General features: G+C 42.4%; 1 protein-coding gene across 2 annotated transcripts in view; it reads left to right on the top strand.

The window, feature by feature from the left end:
* Nucleotides 1-4: 4 nt before the first annotated feature.
* LOC123320179 (nuclear receptor corepressor 1) overlaps nucleotides 5-21,945 on the top strand; it is a 49,540-nt gene continuing 27,599 nt past the window's right edge. Inside the window, exon 1 of one of the 2 annotated variants that reach the window (XM_044907383.1) lies at nucleotides 5-667. In XM_044907383.1, coding sequence (XP_044763318.1) covers nucleotides 585-667 — 83 coding nt within the window. In that variant the 5' untranslated portion in view covers nucleotides 5-584. Of the gene's footprint in view, nucleotides 668-9,737; nucleotides 9,758-21,945 lie in introns of those variants that run through there. The other variant, XM_044907382.1, reaches the window with a different exon arrangement.

Here is a 21,945-nt window from a genome sequence, read left to right as displayed (position 1 = left end):
ACGTGGCACAGAAGCGAGCGAGTAGTAACTTTTTCATCTCCGTTGTTCCATGCTTCCTCCCCTTCCAACTAAAAATGGACTGTTCCAGACCTGTTTTCGTTCTGCTTCTACAACCGAGCTAACCAAGATGTCGGCAATGCTATAGCCAACTACGATATTATAGAAATTCTACTTTGACTGTGAAAAATCCCCTAACAAAAACGGAAAGTTTATGGTTTAGAACGGGAAATTTGACATATTGTGGAATATGGTGAATTTGTGTTTGTGTGGTTGCCGTACGACGTGTGTGAGTTGAAAGCAGCAAAATAACCACGTTCCACGACTGAAAACACGTTCAACACGCGAAAAATCTGTGATATTCGTGAATTTATGGTGTGCTAGTTTTAGTTCTTAAACGTTGCACGATTTTTTTGCCCCATCTCGCTTTTCGGAAAAATGTTTTTGGCATTTCCCTGAAGACGGTTTCCCATCAGTGTTTTCGTGCTGTTTTGATATTGCGAAACGGGGTAAAAGTGGCCGTTTTACGTTTTACAGTTTAGGAAATGAAAGGCGAATGATTGGAAAAGTGCGTAAATGTCTATGCTATGGAAATACACTCAATGAGAATTGAACATGCAGTTCAAAATAATGCTATGTCATACGCTCAAAGACAGCAGCAAAATCACAGGTGAGCTTGTTGTCTATTGTCGCATTTTTTTTCTGTTGTATTCAGGTCTGGTTTATTTTGTGGAATACTAAGAATACTAGGTTGCACTGAATTCACGAAGCTTTCTATTGTATGCGACGCTTCATTATATATCCTGAATTCGTGAGAATCGATATAAACCCAAAATCCTTTGTTTTTTTGGTAAATAGACTGTCTTTTATTAATTCACATTCAGCAATGAATATGAATGTTTCGGTATTTTCCAGGGTCTAATCGATAATTCCCGTATTTACAATGTACATTTATTGATCTCTCCTTGACTACGAATATTGGGAGCTTCGGATTTACGACTAAAGTATTATCTTTGTAGCAAGTACTCGAAAAGTTCAAAACTCTTGATTTTCTTCAAAATTCCAAGATTATTCACCTCATGATTCGATATGGGAAGGCAATGTTCGCAGTGCTAGAGTTCAAAACGAATGATAATATTGATATTCTCGATAACCTCATTTTTAAATCGATAAAATATTGGTGGACCGACCCTATGTTGCAATATTTTGAGGAAACGTCCACGAAGTTATTTAGAATCAACTAAAAAAGTTTTAATATTATTCGAACTGAACAAGAAGCTTCCGTGAAAATATTTTGAAACGTCCAAGGCAAAATAATATGTATAAACAAATGCGAAGAGTGTGTCACCAGCCTAAACAATCATTTTTTCGAAATGAAAAAATTATCATGTATTTTTGTTATTATGATTCGGGATAACATATTGAAATTGTATTCGTGTGTTCCACGTTCAAAATCTTCATAATAGTACTTTATTATTAATTTGAAAAATGATACAATCATTCATACAATTTTAAAATCATTTTTGAAGTCCAGTTTTCGTTCTCGACTTGAAATGATTGCACAAAAATGTTCGGAGATGTCATTAGTCATGCTTAAAATTAATTTTATCACTTGAGCATGCATTATGTGTTTAATTCAGGATTTTTAAACTGAGTTCGTGCAAACTTGGAGTTAATTGTTTTGGTAATCAACGAAATATACTATTTGTATGACAACGCTGTTACTCACTAATGATGATTGCATAGAAATTAATCTTCAGACTCAGAATGTTGATTGTTTTTGGAAAGCGAAGGAAAATTCGGGAGTATAATAATGATCAGAGTAATTTTTTTAATTCCATATTAAAGTCTTAACCAAGGCCAAAACATTTTCTAAATATATGTAGTCAACTCGTCAAGTAGGCTATGGAAGTTTTAGGGCTATCTTTCTGAACCTAACAGTTCATTATTCAATCGAGAATTGCACTCCAGAGAGCTCTTCGAAGTCAACTCGAAAATTAAAAGTGGAAAAACAAAAAAATTTATCTTCTCATAAACAGGACCAGATATTCGAAATTTTGGTATGGAAATATAGGTTTTCGAACACGCTGAGACTATTGCGAGCAATTTCGAGAGCCTATCTCCCTTCGTTTAGATTTTCATCTTGAAAATGAAATTTTTCAAAAATTGCAATTTTCAATCTGCGATATCTCCTGTGATATTCGTCTGATCCAATTGGGATTTCCGGTTCTATAATCAGCGTTGCCTAGGCTTTTACCCTAGCACAAAAAATCGATTTCGAAAATTTCAATATTTTGGGTCAAAAATGAGCAAGGGGTTAGACCCCCCTAAAATGACCTATTTGTTACTCTGTCTAAAAATCAGGGTGTTCTAGTACTGTCTTAGGATATGGAGTGCATAGAATTTGTTTTGTAGATTCTAGAAAACCAAACAGTTCATTATTCAATCGAGAATTGCACTCCAGAGAGCTCTTCGAAGTCAAATCGAAAATGAAAAGTGGAAAAACAAAAAAAATTATTTTCTCCTAAACAGGGCCAGATATTTGAAATTTTGGTATGAAAATATAGGTTTTCGAACACGCTGAATCTATTGCAAGCAATTTCGAAAGCCTATCTCTCTTCGTTTAGATTTTCATTTCGGAAATGAAATTTTTCAAAAATTGCAATTTTCAATCTGCAATATCTCCTGTTATATTCGTCTGATCCAATTGGGATTTCCGGTTCTATAATCAGCGTTGCCTAGGCTTTTACCCTAGCATAAAAAATCGATTTCGAAAATTTCGAATTTTTGGGTCAAAAATGAGCAAGGGGTTAGACCCCCCTAAAATGACCTATTTGCTACTCTGTCTAAAAATCAATGTGTTCTAGTACTGACTTGGGATATGGAGTGCATAGAATTTGTTTTGAAGATTCTGGAAAATCAAACAGTTCATTATTCAATCGAGAATTGCACTCCAGAGAGCTCTTCGAAGTCAACTCGAAAATGAAAAGTGGAAAAACAAAAAAAATTATTTTCTCCTAAACAGGGCCAGATATTTGAAAATTTGGTATGAAAATATAGGTTTTCGAACACGCTGAATCTGTTGCGAGCATTTTCGAAAGCCTATCTCTCTTCGTTCAGATTTTCATCTCAGAAATGGCATTTTTTCAAAAATTGCAATATTCAATCTGCGATATCTCCTGTTATATTCGTCTGATCCAATTGAGATTTCCGGTTCTATAATCAGCGTTGCCTAGGCTTTTATCCTAGCAAAAAAAATCGATTTCGAAAATTCAGAATAAGTACAGTATAAAAAGAAACATTTCGAAGACTTTGCGAATAATGGATAAACGTCCTAGGCCATTTGGTAAACGTATCAGTTGCGCGAACCATAGAATCGACATAGGCACGACTCAAACCAATGCTTAATAGGTCTATGGCGTCGGCCTCGGGAAAGTTGAAAAACCTCCTAGTTATTTCTTGGAACTGTAAGAATTCGCCGTGTGAATTCTGATCGATTCTGTTCTGTTGCACGAATACGAAACAGGTACCTGTAGTAAGTTCACGTGGATAGGCATCTCTTTTCGACGTTTCGGTACCGTATGGTGGTTCTGTTTCGGTCCCAGTGGCGGCTCGTCATTGAGATCTCACTACACGAGATTTTTTCCATTACAAGAGTTTCAAGCAAACTTCAAAAATCATTGGTGATTTTCAATGAATCCAAGTTTAGGCAACCATAAATCTTGCCTCGTCAACCTCAAATGTGCGCCATCTCTCCAGCTATGCTCTTTGGCCAAAATGAGGATGCCAGTGACACGTTTTCTATGTTTTTTTCTGTTTCCCTTCGACCTTGCGATTGGTCGACAAAATTGAGACGATTCAATGAGACCTTTCAGAGATATGGTTTATTCGAAACTACACGCGTTATCGTGTATTCGATATAGATTTCTCCCGACAAAGCAAACTTTGTTGGTCGCGTGACGTCACGGTTTGCTTAGACAGTACCCGCGGTATCCTATGTACGTCCGTATCTTGTAGTCCGCAACCTGAGCGTGCGAAATTCAGGTTTTGCCAACGTTGGCGAAACGTGATATCGGCATTTTTCAACTACGAGGACTGTCCGATGACGGTCGAACCCGAGAGGAATTTTGACGTGGCGATATTGCTATATTTTTCACATCGATCAACCCCCGTACAGATTGATCCACATCTCGACGTAAGTCCGTTCATGCGATGCCGCCGGTGACCTTGAATTACTTTTTGTATGGCCCCACGTTCTGTATGTCGCGCATCGACATGTGACATGTCGATGTCGTTTCGAATTCGATGGTCGGACGATGGATTTCTCAAAAATTTTGACCAATCTAGATAGGTATAAATTAACGCTAACATACTTTGGTCGATTTTCGGATATCTGAGCGAAGAAATGAGCGTTTTCGTGTTATAAATTTCATCTGCGGGGTTTGTTTGTCTATGGTTCTCGGCGGTTTCTTTCAAATCGACGCGGCGTTGTCATCCCTCTTGCTGTGATTATGGGCGAGATTCACATATGTTTTCTTGTAAGCTGGGGGTCGTTGGGGTTGAGAGAATTATTTATAGTTTTTTAATCTAGATTGTAGGCATTCTTGGGTTCTTCACCCGAATCTTGTGAATTTCTATGGGTCGATACCCCCTCTACGAATTCACATCGGAAAAATCGTAGTGAGTGCACTTTGAAGCTTTGCACGCAGCGTCAGTTTAATATACACGAAATCATCCATTAACGAGCCCTATTAATGCACTATTTCCCATTAATTCACGAATGTCACGGATAATCCAAAATCCAGCCAATGTAACGTCATGGCTTCCATAATAGGTATAGAATGAAAATGAACGTGAACGATACTTATTTAAAAATATACATTTTTACGGTTTTTTAACAGTCTGTATCTTGTAAACCGACCCGATTCGGAAAAAATGGTAAAGGAAAAAGTGTTCCTTTTGACCTCAAGAATCTACTGTTGGAATATTTGTACGAGTCAAAGTCTCATCTTTCTTCGGGACAGTGTTTCTTTCCCGAAAACGCGGAAAAATGGCTTGGCCGATGATCGTTCTGTTCCATTCACACGCGGATGGTTAGATCGTCATTGTTTTTATGCTCGCTACTCCCGAACAATGGGATCGTCCGTCTTCCCAGCCAAGAATCGAATTGATTCATTAGAAGGACGGACGATTTACGATTTACCGGGGTATAATTCCGGTATATCCAGAAGAAGACGGCTTTGTTCTCTCCGATTCTTTTTCCGAATCAGGATTCCGGGAATAATCCATGATAAATCGAATTATGACAGTGGTTGCACCGAATCATTTACAACTTGTACAATAGTACAAGTTGTTGTACGACTAGTAAGATCGGCCCTTTGAAATATGGTGGAAGCGCCGCTTCGAAACTGTCTCCGACCGCCTATGTCGAATCACGACACTTTCATACTCTAAAACGACTCCGAAATAGCTCGAAAAAGCCTAAGGAAAAGGTGAAAATTGTGTCGTTACTTTATATCAATTTCTTCTCCGTCAGACACAGACAGCGATGATCACAGAAAATTATTGTGTTTTGACAGAAGACGTATATAGGTTAATGTCAGATTTGACGGAAGTAAGGTTGACAGCGATCACAGAGTTAGGTGTCTCGAAGAATACCGTTTTTGGCCTCGGTATTTATGAAAATCACTTCATTATGGCCCGTAAAGTTGACGGAATATACGCGTTTCGAGTAAATGTCGCACCTTGCGAAGCGTGCGACGGCTGCTTCGCCGGGTTTCCAGTGAAAGGACGTTACCCTATCGATTTTCCGGGCCTCTACGAAACCGAACGTCGCTCGGGGGGAGGGGGGGGGCAGTGGCGTACCGACATAGTTCGGGGCCTGGGGCGGCTTTTGATGAGGGGGCCCTATAGAATATATTTAAAGATGAAACTTTTCCTCAAAATTTTTTGAAGGTTAGTTTTAATGCATCGTGATGAACACCCCACATAGTAACACTAATAAGTCTTTTCACTGTCACTCAAACAGTTTCGATAACTATATAAATTACTATCAAGCACAATGAAGGTAGCAGACAACAGACATAAATAGGTATGTTTATAATGATTTTTAATTTTAAAATTACATAATATATTTTACTCTGAAATTACATAGTTATATGTTGTACAGTAACGAGTGAAAACAAGACATACAAATTTCAATGAATAGTAAAAACAAAGAACATATTAAAATGTTTTTTTGCGAGACTTGACTTCTGAAAATTGTTGGATTAATTCGTCAAAATTGACATGTTTTTTTTTAAAATATGTTTGGTTTTTTTTTGCCCATCATTTGGGGGCCTATGCTGGTGCGGGGCCTGGGGCGGACCGCCCCACCGCCCCCCCCTACGGTACGCTACTGGGGGGGGGGTGGACGATGTTTATCCTGCACAACGTCGGGAAATGGGCGGAAGGGCGGAAAATCCGAAGGACGGGAAAAGCGATACTTTCAATAGGATATCGATCGGGATACGTTTGTCTGGGATCTAGGGGGGCGGGCGGACTTGTAGTGGGATGGATCCCTGATGGGGAGCTTTATCAGGCAGAAAAAGTTATATTGTAGCGTAGGTAAAGTGAAGTTTCAATATTGACTCTATTTTAGAGTGTTCGAGCCTACGAACGATGAAGGATTAACTGAATTTCCGAAAATAACGTCTTCGGCGAGGGTGTCATCCTTTGAAAGATATCTGCCACTCGCACTACAACCGCTACAGCAGAATTTTACTCGAAGAATCCTTCTTTACGGAGAGATTTGCTTTGAAAAACCATAACTAAACGAATATCATGAATACAGAGGCCAGACACAGTGCTATTCGCTCTTAGAGTCGCTCTAAGAATCGATGTAACCCACCGCGTTCTATGATCAGTGACATAACTCCCGTCAAACTGACGTTTGATGTACATAGAGTGGATAAAAACTCGACCATGTCGAATCAGACTGGCCAATGGCCATGGGACCATCAGTAGAACCCCACTGTCTACGTTTGACACATCGTATTTTCGTCGGAAATAATCAACCCAAGGAGAGAAGAAGCAGTAAAAGAACAATTGTCAGCAATTTCTAAAGGCGACCCCGGAGGCAAGAAGCCCATTGTTCAACTTTTCGTTTTCGTTTCCCATTCTTCTCCCACCCCCGTAGTAGAAACCTTCGCAAGAATATTACACGAATTTTTACCGTCCAGACAGGTATATTTGCTGTGTCACGAGCAAGAATAATTATCCGCGAGACATCTATGCTCCTATACAACACAACCTGTCTCGCAAGCGACCCGTACGCGCCTAACAATGACTGAGGCATATTTCTTTCACTCGGAAAATGGCACAGAACAAAGGCGATAGCTGTTCTATGGGTTCAAAGTCGACTCCATTATATCGTTGTATAATTCTTCGCTTCCTTCGCCTCCAGAGCGCTGAAAATACTTCGACCGAATGCAATCGGATGGTTTGTTTGATCAACAGATCACTCACGCAAGATTTTTACTAACCGACGGATGTTGGTTTTTCGTTCTGAACGAGTTTAAACTTCAGTTGAACTCTTTTATGAATTGTAGGAGATCTGTATGGATATTCGCCCTTTTCAGCGTTGTATGTGTGTCTAAGAACACTACAATGTGGACCATGTGAGACCAGGAGTAATAGAGGCAGACCACGAAGAAGAAGAAGAACAGGTAGAAACTGGCTGAGTCAGGCCAGAGATAGACGAATGTAAAAGAGTATGGAGGAGGCTTTCATTCAGGAGTCGATGGTGAATGGCTGAAGAAGAAGAAGAAGATTTTTTCCAAGTGCGCTTTGAAATTCAGCGAGGAATCTTACTCAAGTCCTAGTTATTTTAGAAAGATTTTCACATATGCATTTCGCGTCGGGGACGAATCGGTTCAGGCGTTTCGGGGACGTCAAAAAATTCCTCCGAAAAGTCTAACGTAGTCCAAAACAGCGAATCTGCTAACGATGACGCCGCCAGAGGTCCTACTGCGTAAATTGATGGATCCGACTGTCGTTTTAATTGCGAACGTCAATTTGATCGATGGCCGTTCTTGTTGAAGGAAATGTACGCACGCAGTTGTTGTGCGGGTTCGATTGGCGGGAAATCCATTATAATTCGGAGTTGGAGAATTATTTTTAGGACGGACTCCATTACGATATTGCAGATCCCGCTATCGGCGGTGTAGGAATGAACGGGGTGCTTTGAAAAATGCATAGACTGAGGAACTTCGCAGATACAAGCCCGAGCATACCGAATTGGCTCATCATTATTTCAAATTGAATGAATAAAGCACGATTTTTATTGATCCTCGAGAATTTTTGTTGATAATAGATGCATAATGTAACACATCAAAGAAACGTCAGTTGGAAGATTATTCTGTGATCTTGGATTTATTTATGAAGGCATGCCAGGCTGTTGGCCTTGAAATTTGACAAATTTCATGGTGTATAGTATGAAGATGTTAGGTTTGAAAGTATACGATGAATATAAACTGATTAAAGGGATTCCTTATCTGGTTATTTGCATGGAAAGTACATTCGCGTTTAATAAACGTCAGAATTCTCGAGCTTTTCTTGGTCATTACCGATCTAGCTCCAGGGTCGACAGTTTTACCTCGGTAAAAAAATCGCTTATACCTCTCGAATCTCACTCCGCTTGTGGTGAAGGAGATGCAGTTCGTGCCCCTCTTTTTGTTGATAAACAAGACGCGTTTCTAGTTCTAGAAGGTTCCGTAGCCCCTTTCCATCATCTTTCATTTACGGTACCGTCAGCTGTTCGTGCAACTTCTTGGTCCTCGAGGCAGGATCAAAAACCTGTTCGATATCCGTCTATAAACCCACACTACCTGGTCGATTTTTCTCCCGTCGTTCGATACGACTTTTCTTCTTCGTCCGAAAATCATTTTCGATCCCCATCGATGGTTTTTATCAGTTTGGCCAACCGTGGGCGACGAACGGTAGCCGCGATAAAATTGGTATCGTGAATCATGGAACTCCTGTTGTTGTTGTTTTTGTCGAATTGGGGTCATTGTTTTGACTTTCACGTAGCCTTCGGGATCTTTCGGTACCACGAGGCGTGGAGGAAGGTAATGATGGTTGGAATTATTAGTTTAAGTGCATTGTGACCTTATCAACTGATATTTCTTTCTTTGGTTCTCATTAGCTCGGCATTCGGCTGCCAGGATCTCAAGTCTATCTTACCTATAACACTCATTTCACATCGTCGGGTTTTTACCGTCGGGTTTTTACCGTCAGGTTTTCACCGTCGGGTTTTTAGCCTATGTTCCAAGTCACATCTTTCACACGTGTTCTGCTTCAGTTTCGCACCGGAAAACAACCGGATTGCACCGTACGTATAATACCCGATGAATAATTTTTCATCCGGTAAAAACCCGTGGTGCGAAAGGATTCTATGACTGCACCTGAATGTTTTACTGTCAGATTCTTCTTTTCTTATTTCTCTTATTGGTGAGCGTTCAACTTACTTATAAGACTCACGAATCTGTTTCTCGTCCACAAAACCCTAATCGTTCGTAGACCTTGGAACATAGATATGTTCGTAGACGCCATTCGCGTCATTGAAAAAAAAAAAAACGGGAACACAGAACTCATATTTCCTTACCATTGTTTGACAGCGGTTGTCAGTCGATCAAATGTGTAGATGGAGCGGTGTTTGTGTTCACGCAAGCTATCGAACCGATGACGAGAAGCGGCTTGGAAGGGACCGCATTATCATGAGGTTAGTGAACCCCCAAAAATACTTTCGGAAGGTTGTGGAAGCGCAACATACAATCCCATTAAAACGGACGTACACGGGTGGGTCATTGACGAAACACGTTTGTGGGACGTCGAATGGTCTTATCTTGAATGGGGACTTTGGTCTAGGACGTAGGGAAGGATACGGTGCCTAGCATTTTCGAGAAATCTTTCGAAATTGGAGAAAAAATGGAGCGAGCCTTGAACCCTTAACCTATTTCAACAGCGCGTAATTTTGGCTATTGTGCCAGGTTTGAATCGAACGTTAACCAATGACACATTTATGCAATAGGTATTCGATTCTTCGTTATTCAGTAACTAGTGAAGATTTGCCATGAGTTTGTTTGAATGTGTTAGATTTGAGGTTAGGTTAGTACATCAGTTAGGGAGTTCGGCTGCTTTTTACTTGGTTAAGGGTAATTCGATCTATAATGATCAAATTTCGTGTGGATGTACTGTAAAATGTATCTCTCAATCTTGTCACTTTCATGCGTACTATCTCTTCGAGGTTATCTTTCGTGTTACGATTGTGTTTATTTGATTCGATCCTCCATTTCAATCGGACAAAGGTAGCATCTATGCGACAATTCCACTATTCAGATATGTATACCCATCTGTTCTTTTTAGAAATGGAAAACGTTGAATAATTCAAACGCAAATCGCATGGGGTCTTTCAAAGTTGATTATTTCCTGTACTTTTTTTCTCTTGGAGGCAAAGTCGAACAATTCGATTTCCACGTAATGATGTTTCGAGGGACGTCGACAGATTTATGTAATTTTGATGTATCTGGAGTTGCTGGCAACGCATTTTAACCGAATTCCAAACATGGGAACCGAATGGAAAAAAACTGACGCTTTTACGTTGTCGATGTTGGTAAGAGCAATATTCGATCGCAATTCCAACGGCAGCGCGTTTCCTCGAAATTCCTTAATTGCCCATTGTAGAAGAAAAGTAGGTAATTCCACTAGATAACGACCGCGAGTCGATGACTCACTCGCAGATATTTCGTCGATTCCTTTCGGTGTACCTGCGCGCGCGCAGGCCGTTCTTATCCTTTCCATTCTGGTAGCTACCCATTGTTTTTTCTCTCAGGTATTCGGCCAGGTCTCAAGTTGTCGTGACATTACGTAAGTGATAAAAACGCGTGCGTAAACTCGGATCTGTACACCGCGAAAATGCAATCGACCACGTGGCGACTGGTGTTGCCACATTTGGCACAGTTTTTCGCGATATGCTAATTTGTGGCTGCATTCTCCGCAACCTTGGAGTGTTGTCGAAGAAAAGTACTCTTGGTCTAACGCTCTAAACTAAACTGTTCCCTTGGAAACATAAGTCATAATTTTCGTCAGAAGGAGTATTCCCTATTCCACAACACTCGTTCGAATCTCTCAGGATCCATCAAACTTAAGAAAGAAATACGGCAATCTCGATGAAAGTTAATTATGTATTTCCGAACGAAACGTAAATTAGTAATCGGAAAAGCCAAACGGGGCAATTAACAACGACACTGGGATTTTGAACGGTTATAATTGGTTCTTTACCCGGTGTAATTAACGCAAGATCGGTCTGGAATAAACTTCCGTCGAACCCGTCAAGTGCTGCTTTTAATTTTAGCATAACCGGATTGATCACTTGATAAATTGAGCAACGTTTCATTTCCATACGAGTCGAAAAAGTTGAAGCCTTGTCCCAAAGTGCCAACAATAAACCAAAAATTGAATTTTCTCGGCGATCTACAAAAAAACACTATTACTGGTCCTTCGATTGGCTGATATTCCGACTAGACGACAAGAGCAAACGAACTACCCCACACAGAGGCCAACTGTTTGGCTCAGTCTTGCCGCGCGGGTTACCGAGGCCGAGCCATTCGGCCGAATGCTCGTGGCGGAAAAAAAGAAGTAGCCTTCGGCGTCGCATATGCGTCTATCCGGTCCGAAAATAACCGCGCGCCGTCACGTTTACGTCCGTCGTAATGAGAGGCGGTCGCGAGACGTGCCAGCATAGGGACAAAACAAAGGGACGGACGCGGACGGGAAAAAAATGATAATAAAGAGTGCGGGACGGTCCCGATATGATGGACGCGGCAGCGAACGACTGGCAGCGTTCCAGAAGCGGCGCGTATGATGGATTTATCGCTGTCAGGGAAGGAGAATACTCGCTCCGAAGCCGCCAGTCAGTTTTAAGCCTGCTTTGCTCATAAATGTAAGTGTACATGTAATAATGTATAAAGAGCACCAGAATTAACCTTAAAAGGTGAATCCTCGTGCAAAATTTCGTTCCAGGGCCACAAATGATCGATATTTCATCGCTATATTCGCCTCGCGAGGGAAGAATTGCCTAGGAGGAATTAAAACTATCCATCAACTAACTACACTCTAAAAGTTCCGATAGCAGTTTGGAAAAAACGATTCATTATCGTTGCGCGCGATTTATCTCACTCCGAAACTCTTGACGTAGAGCGTGAAAAACGAGCTCGACTCGTGACTGTTCAGGCTGGAGGCGAATTTTTATCCATAATCAGGGCCAAGAGCCGCGGACGTTATCGCAGACGAACTTTCGCAGAACTTTCCGAAAACAGCCCGAGATTTGAAGATGCAGGTAAATATGCTTCTTGAGGATATATAAACATTGTTAAATTAATTCAAGTTATTGTATTAAAATCAATATTAATACTACTACAGAGAGAAAAAATAAGGACCATAGAAGGTTTAAAGAAAGGGTCTACTCGGCAAGACCCCAAGTCGTCCAAAAAAATACTCGACAAAATTCAATTTCGAACGAATTTTCTCCACTCAATCTTTTCAGCCACTAAAAAGATTCAGACATACCCGAAAAACGCTCAAGAGAAAGTTTGAATTTCTGACGTTTTCCTGAATTATGTCTCCGGCTGCTAAAGCCACTCAGAGAAATTTCAACCGAATGGGCAGATCTTGGTAATAGGGAATACTCCTTCTGACGAAAATGATGTATTTTTTATATAATATCTTTGAAGCGTCATTATCACCAAGATAAACAACCCAAGTGTTAAATGCAAATGTACGATTTACGAGTGTCACTTTCACTTCCAAAAGCCACCTTTGGAAGTTGCGACGTTGTCGCTTCTTCACGGTGAATCTGAGGCCGTAGGCGTGTTAGAAGCGGCAACCGCGCCGGAGTGTAGCCGGACGTAAACGAAGAAATCTTCTTTCTCCCTCTTCTGCTCTCATGCGGCACGGGTCTATCGTAACAAAAACAACACATGGTGCGGGGGTGGGGGGGAGTTCCTGCTGCAGTGTAGGTCGAAGGGGTAAACCGGGACATTCTAAACAACGCTCAAGTTTTGGTTGTTTTAAGACGACGCAGTTTAGAACGGTTTATTACTTCCAAAATAATCGAAATATTGCCAGAATCCACCGCCAATCTGACATGTCATTGTATTTTACTGAATGTTCTTTCGATGGTTCGGTGGATAATAGGAAGCCGTCAGTTTGACCGTGGAAGATGGATCACGAATAAGCAGCTCACACCGTATGAGATCTCGATAGATTGAAAGCGTTCCTTGTAATTCAAATCGGATGCGTGTTTCTTTTCATTCCGTGAGGTTGTCGGCCCTGGGATGCCGAGCGTGCTGTCCCAACATCGCTTTTGTTGGTATTGGAAAGTTGCCGAGTGGCACTCTGTGTTCTCCTTCCGATTCCCAATGGAAATCGATAGAAAAAACGAAGGAGGGTGAATTATTCGTTATCTCAGAATGTGGAGAAAAAACGTTACTTTCCTTTTCGAGATTGGCAACATTGTTTTCAGAATGACATTTAACGATTTGACAAGTAGTGAAAACCATAGATTAACCTAAAAATTTAGGTCAACCGATCTTGTCTTCAGCTCCATCTGTTGGTAATGATACAAAAAAATTATGTTGCGTCCATCTGGATCCAGTATTTAATGTTATCTTGGCTAGGACTGATTATTCGACTCCCGGTGGTGTTCTTTCGCGACCGGCAAGACGCAGCGGTTTGATCAAATAGAATCCTAAACTATCAAAAAACAGATGGCGCTGAGGTTTGTTTCCAAAGTGAGCCATCTATTCGCTTGGTCTATGTTGTAGACGCTCCCTCGTATCGGGTATCGTTGTTACATTCAGCGAAGAGTCCCCATCTTGCGATTTGAATTTCAGATTCTCGAGAAGGACGAGAATACAAAAACGGGATCTCCTGATTGGCCGTAAAGAACGAACGAACGACGGAAAAGAATTTCTTTACGAGTGACGGTTACGACCAGTCCGACCGACGGTCCTTGGCCTGTATTTTTCGGCGAGGAAGCGGACAGTCTCTTCCCCCGCAGGTGTACCCAAATGGACTTGAAAGCGTTTGGGGAGGGGGGGAGATGTTGCCTTCTATTTCCGGTCTCTGGATATCATGCTAATTGTTTTCAAACACATTAAAACAGTAGAAATTAGTCCTTCTTTCTTGCTGGGAACTATAGGCGCGTATCTAGGGCATATTTCATATTTATCGCCAACGGAATTGCAGTAACTCAGTTATTGTATTATACATAGTACATCGTTGACCAAATGGAATGGAAAAAGTGAGTTTATGCCAGCTTATTTCCAAGGTTCAAATGGAAAAACTTCAGTTTTAGGTTTCTAGGTGTGGCATAGCTCATTGTGAAAACTTAAAATGGCTATATCGTTCAATTTAGACCGAATCGAAAAAAATAGCAAGGTAAAAAAGTGTTTCTTTTGACCCCAACAATCTCCCTTGTATATTTCGTAGAATAATAAAAAAAAGATCATCTACTTGATTGACTGTTCTTGCAAAATATTGCCCTGGTCACACTGTGGTTCATAGTAGATGCACTATGATCACTTGTCGTCTCGTCCAACTGAGATCGATCGATGAATGCAATTTCGCCATCAATTATCGAGAGCCTCCTCACCCCCGTGACCCCGCACTTAAACTTCTAACTTAATAATTGGAAAACTACTTCGGACACGTTGTAACCATCAAAGCCCTTCTTCTTGTGTGTACTCGCGACGAACACGATGTGGGTCAACAGGATCGATCAGATGGTGGAACTTCCAGCAGCAGCGAGCGTTTCATGAATATGCAGAGATGCGACGAGGCCGATGCACCGAACGTTGGAATTGGAAACGGGGGGTGAATAATACATCTCCAGATTAGGGATTAGTACCAGGGGATGGTCGCCGTTCCGTTTGGCTAATCCCGTAGGAGGACGGACAGTTGGAAGAGGTGGATTAGGAAGAGAGGACTTGCAAGATCCAGCCAACTGCCCGTTATAGTGAGTTTACGCAGAGTTACTGGGAACTAATACCTAGGAAAATGGGTAGATAGCAAGCACGTGTACGCCGTTTGGCAATTATATTGGACCCTGTCTTAGGTCTTGATACTTAGTAACGCCGTATGAACCGACCCTAAGAGAACAATGGATTTTTCCTCGTATCAAAATGGATCTGAACCAGATCTAGCTGGCCCCGGTATGTGGGGTATGCACCACAGTTTTATACCTCGCCAAAACGGCTATACGTACGTTCAAACTCAATTCTCTCCGTCGTATGTGGCCTTTCTCATCCTCCGACCTTCCTGCTCAGCTCGAGCTCGCTCTAAAGAAGACCGAGGAGAAAGAGAGGGAGAGAGAGAGAGAGGCGTCGACCTTCAATTTCTGAATATTTCCACCCCCGCCTTCCATCGTTTGTAGCTCGTAGCGTCGAAGCTGGTCTCGTCACGAGGTGACAGGAGAAACGTCACTTTTCACGCGATGGAGAGTTTGACGGGGGTCTGGACAGCCGGGGGATCCCAGGAAACATATCAGGTACGAGTATTTTTCGATTCTTCTTCGAGTTGGGATCGTTCTGAGACTTCGCTGTGGTTGCTCAGTCCTTGAATCGACGCGTTGCGCTGACTCCAGAATGGTAGGTTAGGTTAGGCACTACGATCGAACGAAGACAGACCATAGAGGCCCCAAGGATTTAGATACAGCACTGGTAGACCAAGAGACCCACCCTTACGTGTAGATTTGCCTTAAAACAAGAAGGTGTGGCGATGGAGGTGCAATTCAGTTCAAAACCGAGTGGGTGATGACGTTAAAGGTGGCAATGACAAAACTCGGTTCGTTACCAGTGGCGTTGCATGGGGAAACGAAGAGGCCAACACACTTGCCAGAAATTCAGCATAAACGCCATCTACCGTCCTAAAACTTTTCTGTAATATAGGAAAATGCGCCTATAAAAAGAGTTTCTGGCAGAATCTTCCAACATTCTAATAGGTTTCCTCGTTATTTCGAATCTGAAGTATCCAACAAGTATTTGGATGTCAGTTACGCCTACTCATCGGCTTCATCGCAGGATATTGTCGCCTTAGAAAGCATATGATGAGAATGGGAAGAGTGTGGATTCTGTTGGGAAGAGGAAGAAACTCCTGTTGAGTCGCTATTGCAAGGAATGTCTTGGACAAGAGAATTTCAGAAGCAATCAGCCTCCTTGAAGCGCTTCCAGCAGTCCATTGGAACTCTGGAGCTGGAGGGTAAGCTGTAGATGGCGCAGCTGTTAGAACAGCTCTGATAGGAGACGAAATAGACCTTTAGGTCACAGTGGAATGTAACCCCTTCACCAAACTAATCTGTGGCTTTACCGCAATGTGTCTGACGTGAAGCCGAACTAGTCTTTTGGAAACAGTGTAGTTACCGTACCCAGAAACTGTTGAGACAAACCAGCACCGTGATGATAGTGGCTTCAAATTGCTCCTACAAAGAAAAAAACGTCTTGCGCGAATACGTTGAGGATCTGTTGGCTGCTAAAGTCCTATCGCTGGATCTAGCACAACACGCCATTCTAACGATGATCAGCAACTTTGTTTGTAGTCATTAGCGTACCAGTAAGGTCCGAAACATTAATTATGATTGCCGAGGGGCCACAGAGAGAGGGGAGATGAACAAAAAAATTACCATTACTATGTAGTAGTGGAGGAACAGAAGATTATAAGTTGTTGTACGATTTCAAGATTACCCGAAATGATCAGGCATGAAGCGAGGAGGATATAACGGAAATAGATTGTTTGTTTGGACGTTCGCTTTTGGGATCGGGAGAGAACAAGCGGTTCTTGCGTGAGCCACGATGGAGAGAGGATGCGAAGAAATGAAAAAAACGCGTGGCTTTGATGTTTTTCGACGTCGTTCTTCTGAAAGAGTGATTATTTCCTTAATTCGAATAGGATTGGATTCTAGAATCGAGGTGCGTCGTTTCCAGCGATGAACCTCCGGAATCGAGCACGAAGGAGAATAACAAGTAAACTCGCCGAGTTTACAGTACAGATTTCAAAGGATGAAGACCGCACGAGAGAAATTGATGGGCGTGCGAAAAGTTTGATCTTTCCGATCGCGTCGCCGACGCCGCCAACCCTTCGACGGATTCGTGATTTCCGGACCTCTCCTCTCTCTCTCACCCCTCTGTCCCGAACGATCCACGGTCTATCGGCACAGCTAAATTGCAACAGCAGACAGATCACGGCGTTGTCGTTTTTCCACGTAGACTTACTCCGATCTAGATACAACCTCGATTCCTGGAAATTCGGAATGTCATAAGACATTCGGCGACGATCCGTCTTTTTTACCGTATCGTCATTTATGACGATTTGTTTTTTGAAGCGGCGTAGGAAGTCTCAGTCGAAAATGACGGAGTCGTTGCAGTTGCGAAGATGCAGACTGTCGAAATTTCCGTGAAAATCGTTTTTCGACGGAATACCCATGCCTGAATGGTCGTTATATACTCATTTCGTGAACACCGAGCAAGGGGAAACATCCGAGCCAGTTTAGAGGGTTCAAAAATTGGCCTATTTGTCCAAACCTCTGCGTCAACGCAATTGGTCGGAAAGGTGCTTCTTCTAGCCTGCCAGTATTCAATTCGCCATCTTTGTAGCTTGGTAGTAATATCCGTCCATCAAAACCGACTTCGCATTATGACGATTTCCTTGCCGAATCATGTTCCTCTCGAGGAATTTCGACTCGTTTCCATTCCTCCAGTCAACGTCCTCTCCACGTAGGAAAATAAGCTACGAAACGGCATGAACCTAGCGAGTCGTCCAGAATATCTTGACGACTACGTCGGTATGCAGAACGCGCTCCTCCGCATTGGTCACGAACCCCCCTAGGACGTGTATCTTCGTCGACTTCTTGTCGTTTCTTGAAATCTCGAAATTTCGCCACCCACGAGAAAAGGAATTCTTCGATAGTTTACTTCTATTGCGGATTTTAGATCAAAGACGGCATCGCTGCAGGATATACATATGAAGTATACAAGATGGCTGAGCTACAACCCCTGGAATTTTGCAAAATTTCATTGAATTTCTGTGGAAGGTGACTCCGTCATAGGAGAAACGAAACAAAACATGAACATATGGCTGGACAATGAATGGTTCAGTACGGAACCAGTTTATCTGATTGAGGGAATGGGGAATTCTCCTCAATTTGGGTTATCACAGCATATGCAAATTTAAACTGAATAATTATGAGTTTCATTTATGAATTTTTCAAATGCATCATTTCGAATAGTTATTCGAGGTCATTCTTCAAATATGAGGTTTTCAAATTTAAATCGCTTCGTTTCTAGTTTACGATTTGGCAACAGCGCCTACTAGATAATAAAAACAACAATGTCTTGTTTATAAAATAACAGCTGTTGATTTACAGCCATCATAAGGCGCTTACTTACTGGCCAGCCTCAACAGCAAGCGGCCATAAAAATCCCATAAAATTTTACGACCTTCCTCGTTCGTCGCAGACTTCATAGACAGCCATCTTTGTCTATCTCATCAAGATAGTGTATTTGTTGTCCTTTATTAACGACGCATATTTCAGTCGAGGTTGCCAACTTGTGCAATAGAAACGAAACACTTTTCAAGTACTTAAAATAATTTTTTTGGGAAACGATTGAAATGGTTATTTCGAAATGTGACGTTTCAAAGATATATCATTCTCGTCAGAAGGAGTATTCCCTATTCGATCTTAAGTCGAACAAGCAGACGCGATAAATCTAACCTTCGTCGATCACGCCACCGTGCGAATTCGAGGTCGCCTAACATTTTCTACCGCACATCGGGAAATGCCCGAAAATAACCCGCTAGCACTGGAGTAATCTAGGTCATCGGCGTTTCTCTCTACGCGACGATTAGGCGCGGTTTGAAAAGTTGCGAGTTGAAATAGGTACACGTTCGTTTTAATGAAAAAATTCGAAATGCCGCGCTGGAATTTTCCCTTGTCGCGATAAATAAATGGATTGAATATTTTTACTACTTCGTTTTACAGCGTTGCGTGACCGCGTAGTCGTGGAATACTTTGAATAATTGGGACATTTTCTATTTACCATCACGAAATAAGGACCATATAGGTGGTACGGTTGAAGGGAGACCTACAGGCCAGACCAGAGGTCCTTGAACGATCTCCTAGAGCCAAACAGTTCCCCAGAGAGTTAGTTATTTTTTCTCATTTCTTGTTGGTACCCTAAAAAGTTTGACGGCCAATCTTTTGTTACCCCAAGAGGCCCTGAAGACTTTCCAACAATTCGTGTCCTTCCCGAAATTCTGCGCCCATAGAGAGAAGCGACCGACTATTCGGCCATTTGGGAAGACGCGCATTGAACTTCGTACGAAGAATTTCGAGTGCAATCGTGTTAGCATTCCCCGCATCTGCGACCGTTTCAAGGTTGAGCCATCCATCTCCCCGAAACCCAAACTTTGCGTTGACCTGTTTCAACGTTACCAACGTTAACGGTGCCCCCGGAAGCGGCGGGCGTGTCGACCCGCCCACCCCGGGACTCTGTTCCGCTCAGATGGGGTGGAAATAAAGATTCGCTTATCGCCGCCGTCTATGGCGCCCGCCTACCGACGGACGCGTAGGGCGAAATAAAGGTCGTGGCACACTGGTAGCGGCGATAACTGAACGCCGTTTCGTCAACGAAGCGTTTCGCCCTTTAATTCATCAGCTAGACAAACCAACTATGCGTCTAGAGATTGGAGGTCTCGAAGTATAACCCCAAATCTTCAAGCTTTAGGGTCATCACTTCAATTTCCTCGTTCCCGAAGTTCGGTGTTATCACTGGTCCTTCGGGCCGGATGAGGACGTATAGGACATACGCCGAAGGAGAAGACAATTATAATTGGTCCTTCGAGTCGGATAAATTTATGAGTGTACGAAGGGATCCGTAGATTATGAGAAATAGATATAGGCTCATAATTCCTTCAGACAATCCTTTGGTTCCAATGAAGGAGAACGACCATTTGCAGATAGATAACACCCTTAAATTAGTTGAGCATCACCTGTATCACTTCGTGTCATGGGTGTTAACCTTGGTCCTTCTAGCCGGATGAATTTTTTATTCGATATAAATGAAATGGGTATTGATCGATATATGTATCACTTCATTGGCGTATTCCCCATCGAAAAATCTGAGGGGTTGATTCGAAAAGTGAAAATTTATTGTGTATTTGCGAATGTTTTACTAATTTCGAAATGACCTAACCAACAAAGAGCCGAGCCTTCAGTTTCTGAGAAAAATATAACTAGCCTCCGAAATGAAAGCTTCTCATTCTGTAAATGCCTAGGACCTGTGTGCTGCGACCTGAGAACAAAAGATGCATGGATGCCAAAATTACGACGCATTCTCGCGCAAGTTGACATCCCTAAGCAGAACGCCTGGACTTGCTGCTCTCAGATTTCTCCCTGCCAGAGGAGCAGACCTTTATTCGAATATCACCCCCTCTGGTGGCGTTTCGTCCCCCGCCGTTTCAAATGCGACGTTGCCACGTCGTGTTTTCCGCTCAGCTCTTCATTTACGACGACCGTCTTTTACCGAATGCTGTACTTAGTGTGTACTTTATCCACATTGCGTCGGATCAATTTTGCTCTGATGTTTTTCCTGGCAATTCGATTCGCTAAAATTGTATCTTTTTCCGTTTGACGTATCGATAAGGAATTAGCTTTAAACAACCGAAAATTTTCCCATCGCGACAACCTCTTGTTTCTCCTCCTCCAAGACTCGATCGAAAAGCGATCAAATCCTCCCTCTACCGAAATGTCCATCCCTGGATACCTTGCAACCCCTCCCGTTTCCATAATGCTCCGAATACGTTCAATTAAAGGCACACTGTTACGGTCTTCGCGATGCTACAATTTAGGTTTGTCTCGTCTAGAAGGTACAGAACTGCCAGTGCAACATTGTCAGTTACACCTCCCACTCCCAAACAGCTGTTTCCAGGGATATGCACAAAACGAGTAGGTTTCAACGTCAATCGGGGCGGGGCTTCAAGAATCCCGACAGATTTGCATGGGTGGGGGGAACAGGGGAAGCTTTGTTTATTCCTCATGATTAGCCAAACGTGTTATTACGTGTCGTTGTCAACATAACGATGTTGTCGAAAGGATCATCGAAAATAACGAACTTCTTGTTAGCTATTATACCTTGATTTATAGCGATTTATCGATCTAGTTCGATTGAATCCTGCTCCTTCATCATTTATTTCAGTGAATCTCATCGAATTTTCAACAATTACCCATTTAAAAACGTTTTCTGAATACACGTAGGATTATCCCTACGAAATTGGCCGAAGTTTAACGATATCGCACTTCCCCGCCTTGTTGCCAATGCAATGCTCTCCCATTGGCCTGTACTCGGAGGCCATCATGGAAAGGCGGCGCTTCGGAGTTAGGTGGGGATAGTTCCGTAATAAAGGGTGGGGATTACCGCTACGTTGCTAGCTATCCTAGGATCTATTGTAATGATTTATTAGGGCACGGTGGAATGGAATTGTAGCTAGTCTAGTTTCGAACGTGGAAACTGTAGGTGCTGTTGTATAAGCAAGAGGGGGATGCGTTGCCACGTCATCTATACATATCGGGGAAAATATGACAACATTCGTATGGTCTATTAATATTCATTCACACCGCGGTTTTTATCCTTGACCGTCGACTTCCTTTCTCTTCTCCGCGTACGGATGGTGAACCCGCCGAGTCGTCCTTCGCGGTATTTTCCATGATTGACAGCCAAGGGCCGATTCGACAGGAGCGTCACGTGGTTCGGCGGCCGTTATGTGGTCGTCCGGATAGTCTGTTAATTGGTTTTTTGACGAGAGGACCTTGATGTCGAGACCTCGTTACGCTCTGGCGATTGAATGTCGATCTGTCAA

Source organism: Coccinella septempunctata, chromosome 9 (genome assembly GCF_907165205.1).
Source record: "Coccinella septempunctata chromosome 9, icCocSept1.1, whole genome shotgun sequence".
Classification (NCBI taxonomy): Eukaryota; Metazoa; Arthropoda; class Insecta; order Coleoptera; family Coccinellidae; genus Coccinella; species Coccinella septempunctata.
Note: the sequence above shows the minus strand (reverse complement) of the source record. Positions and strands in the feature narration are given on the sequence as shown.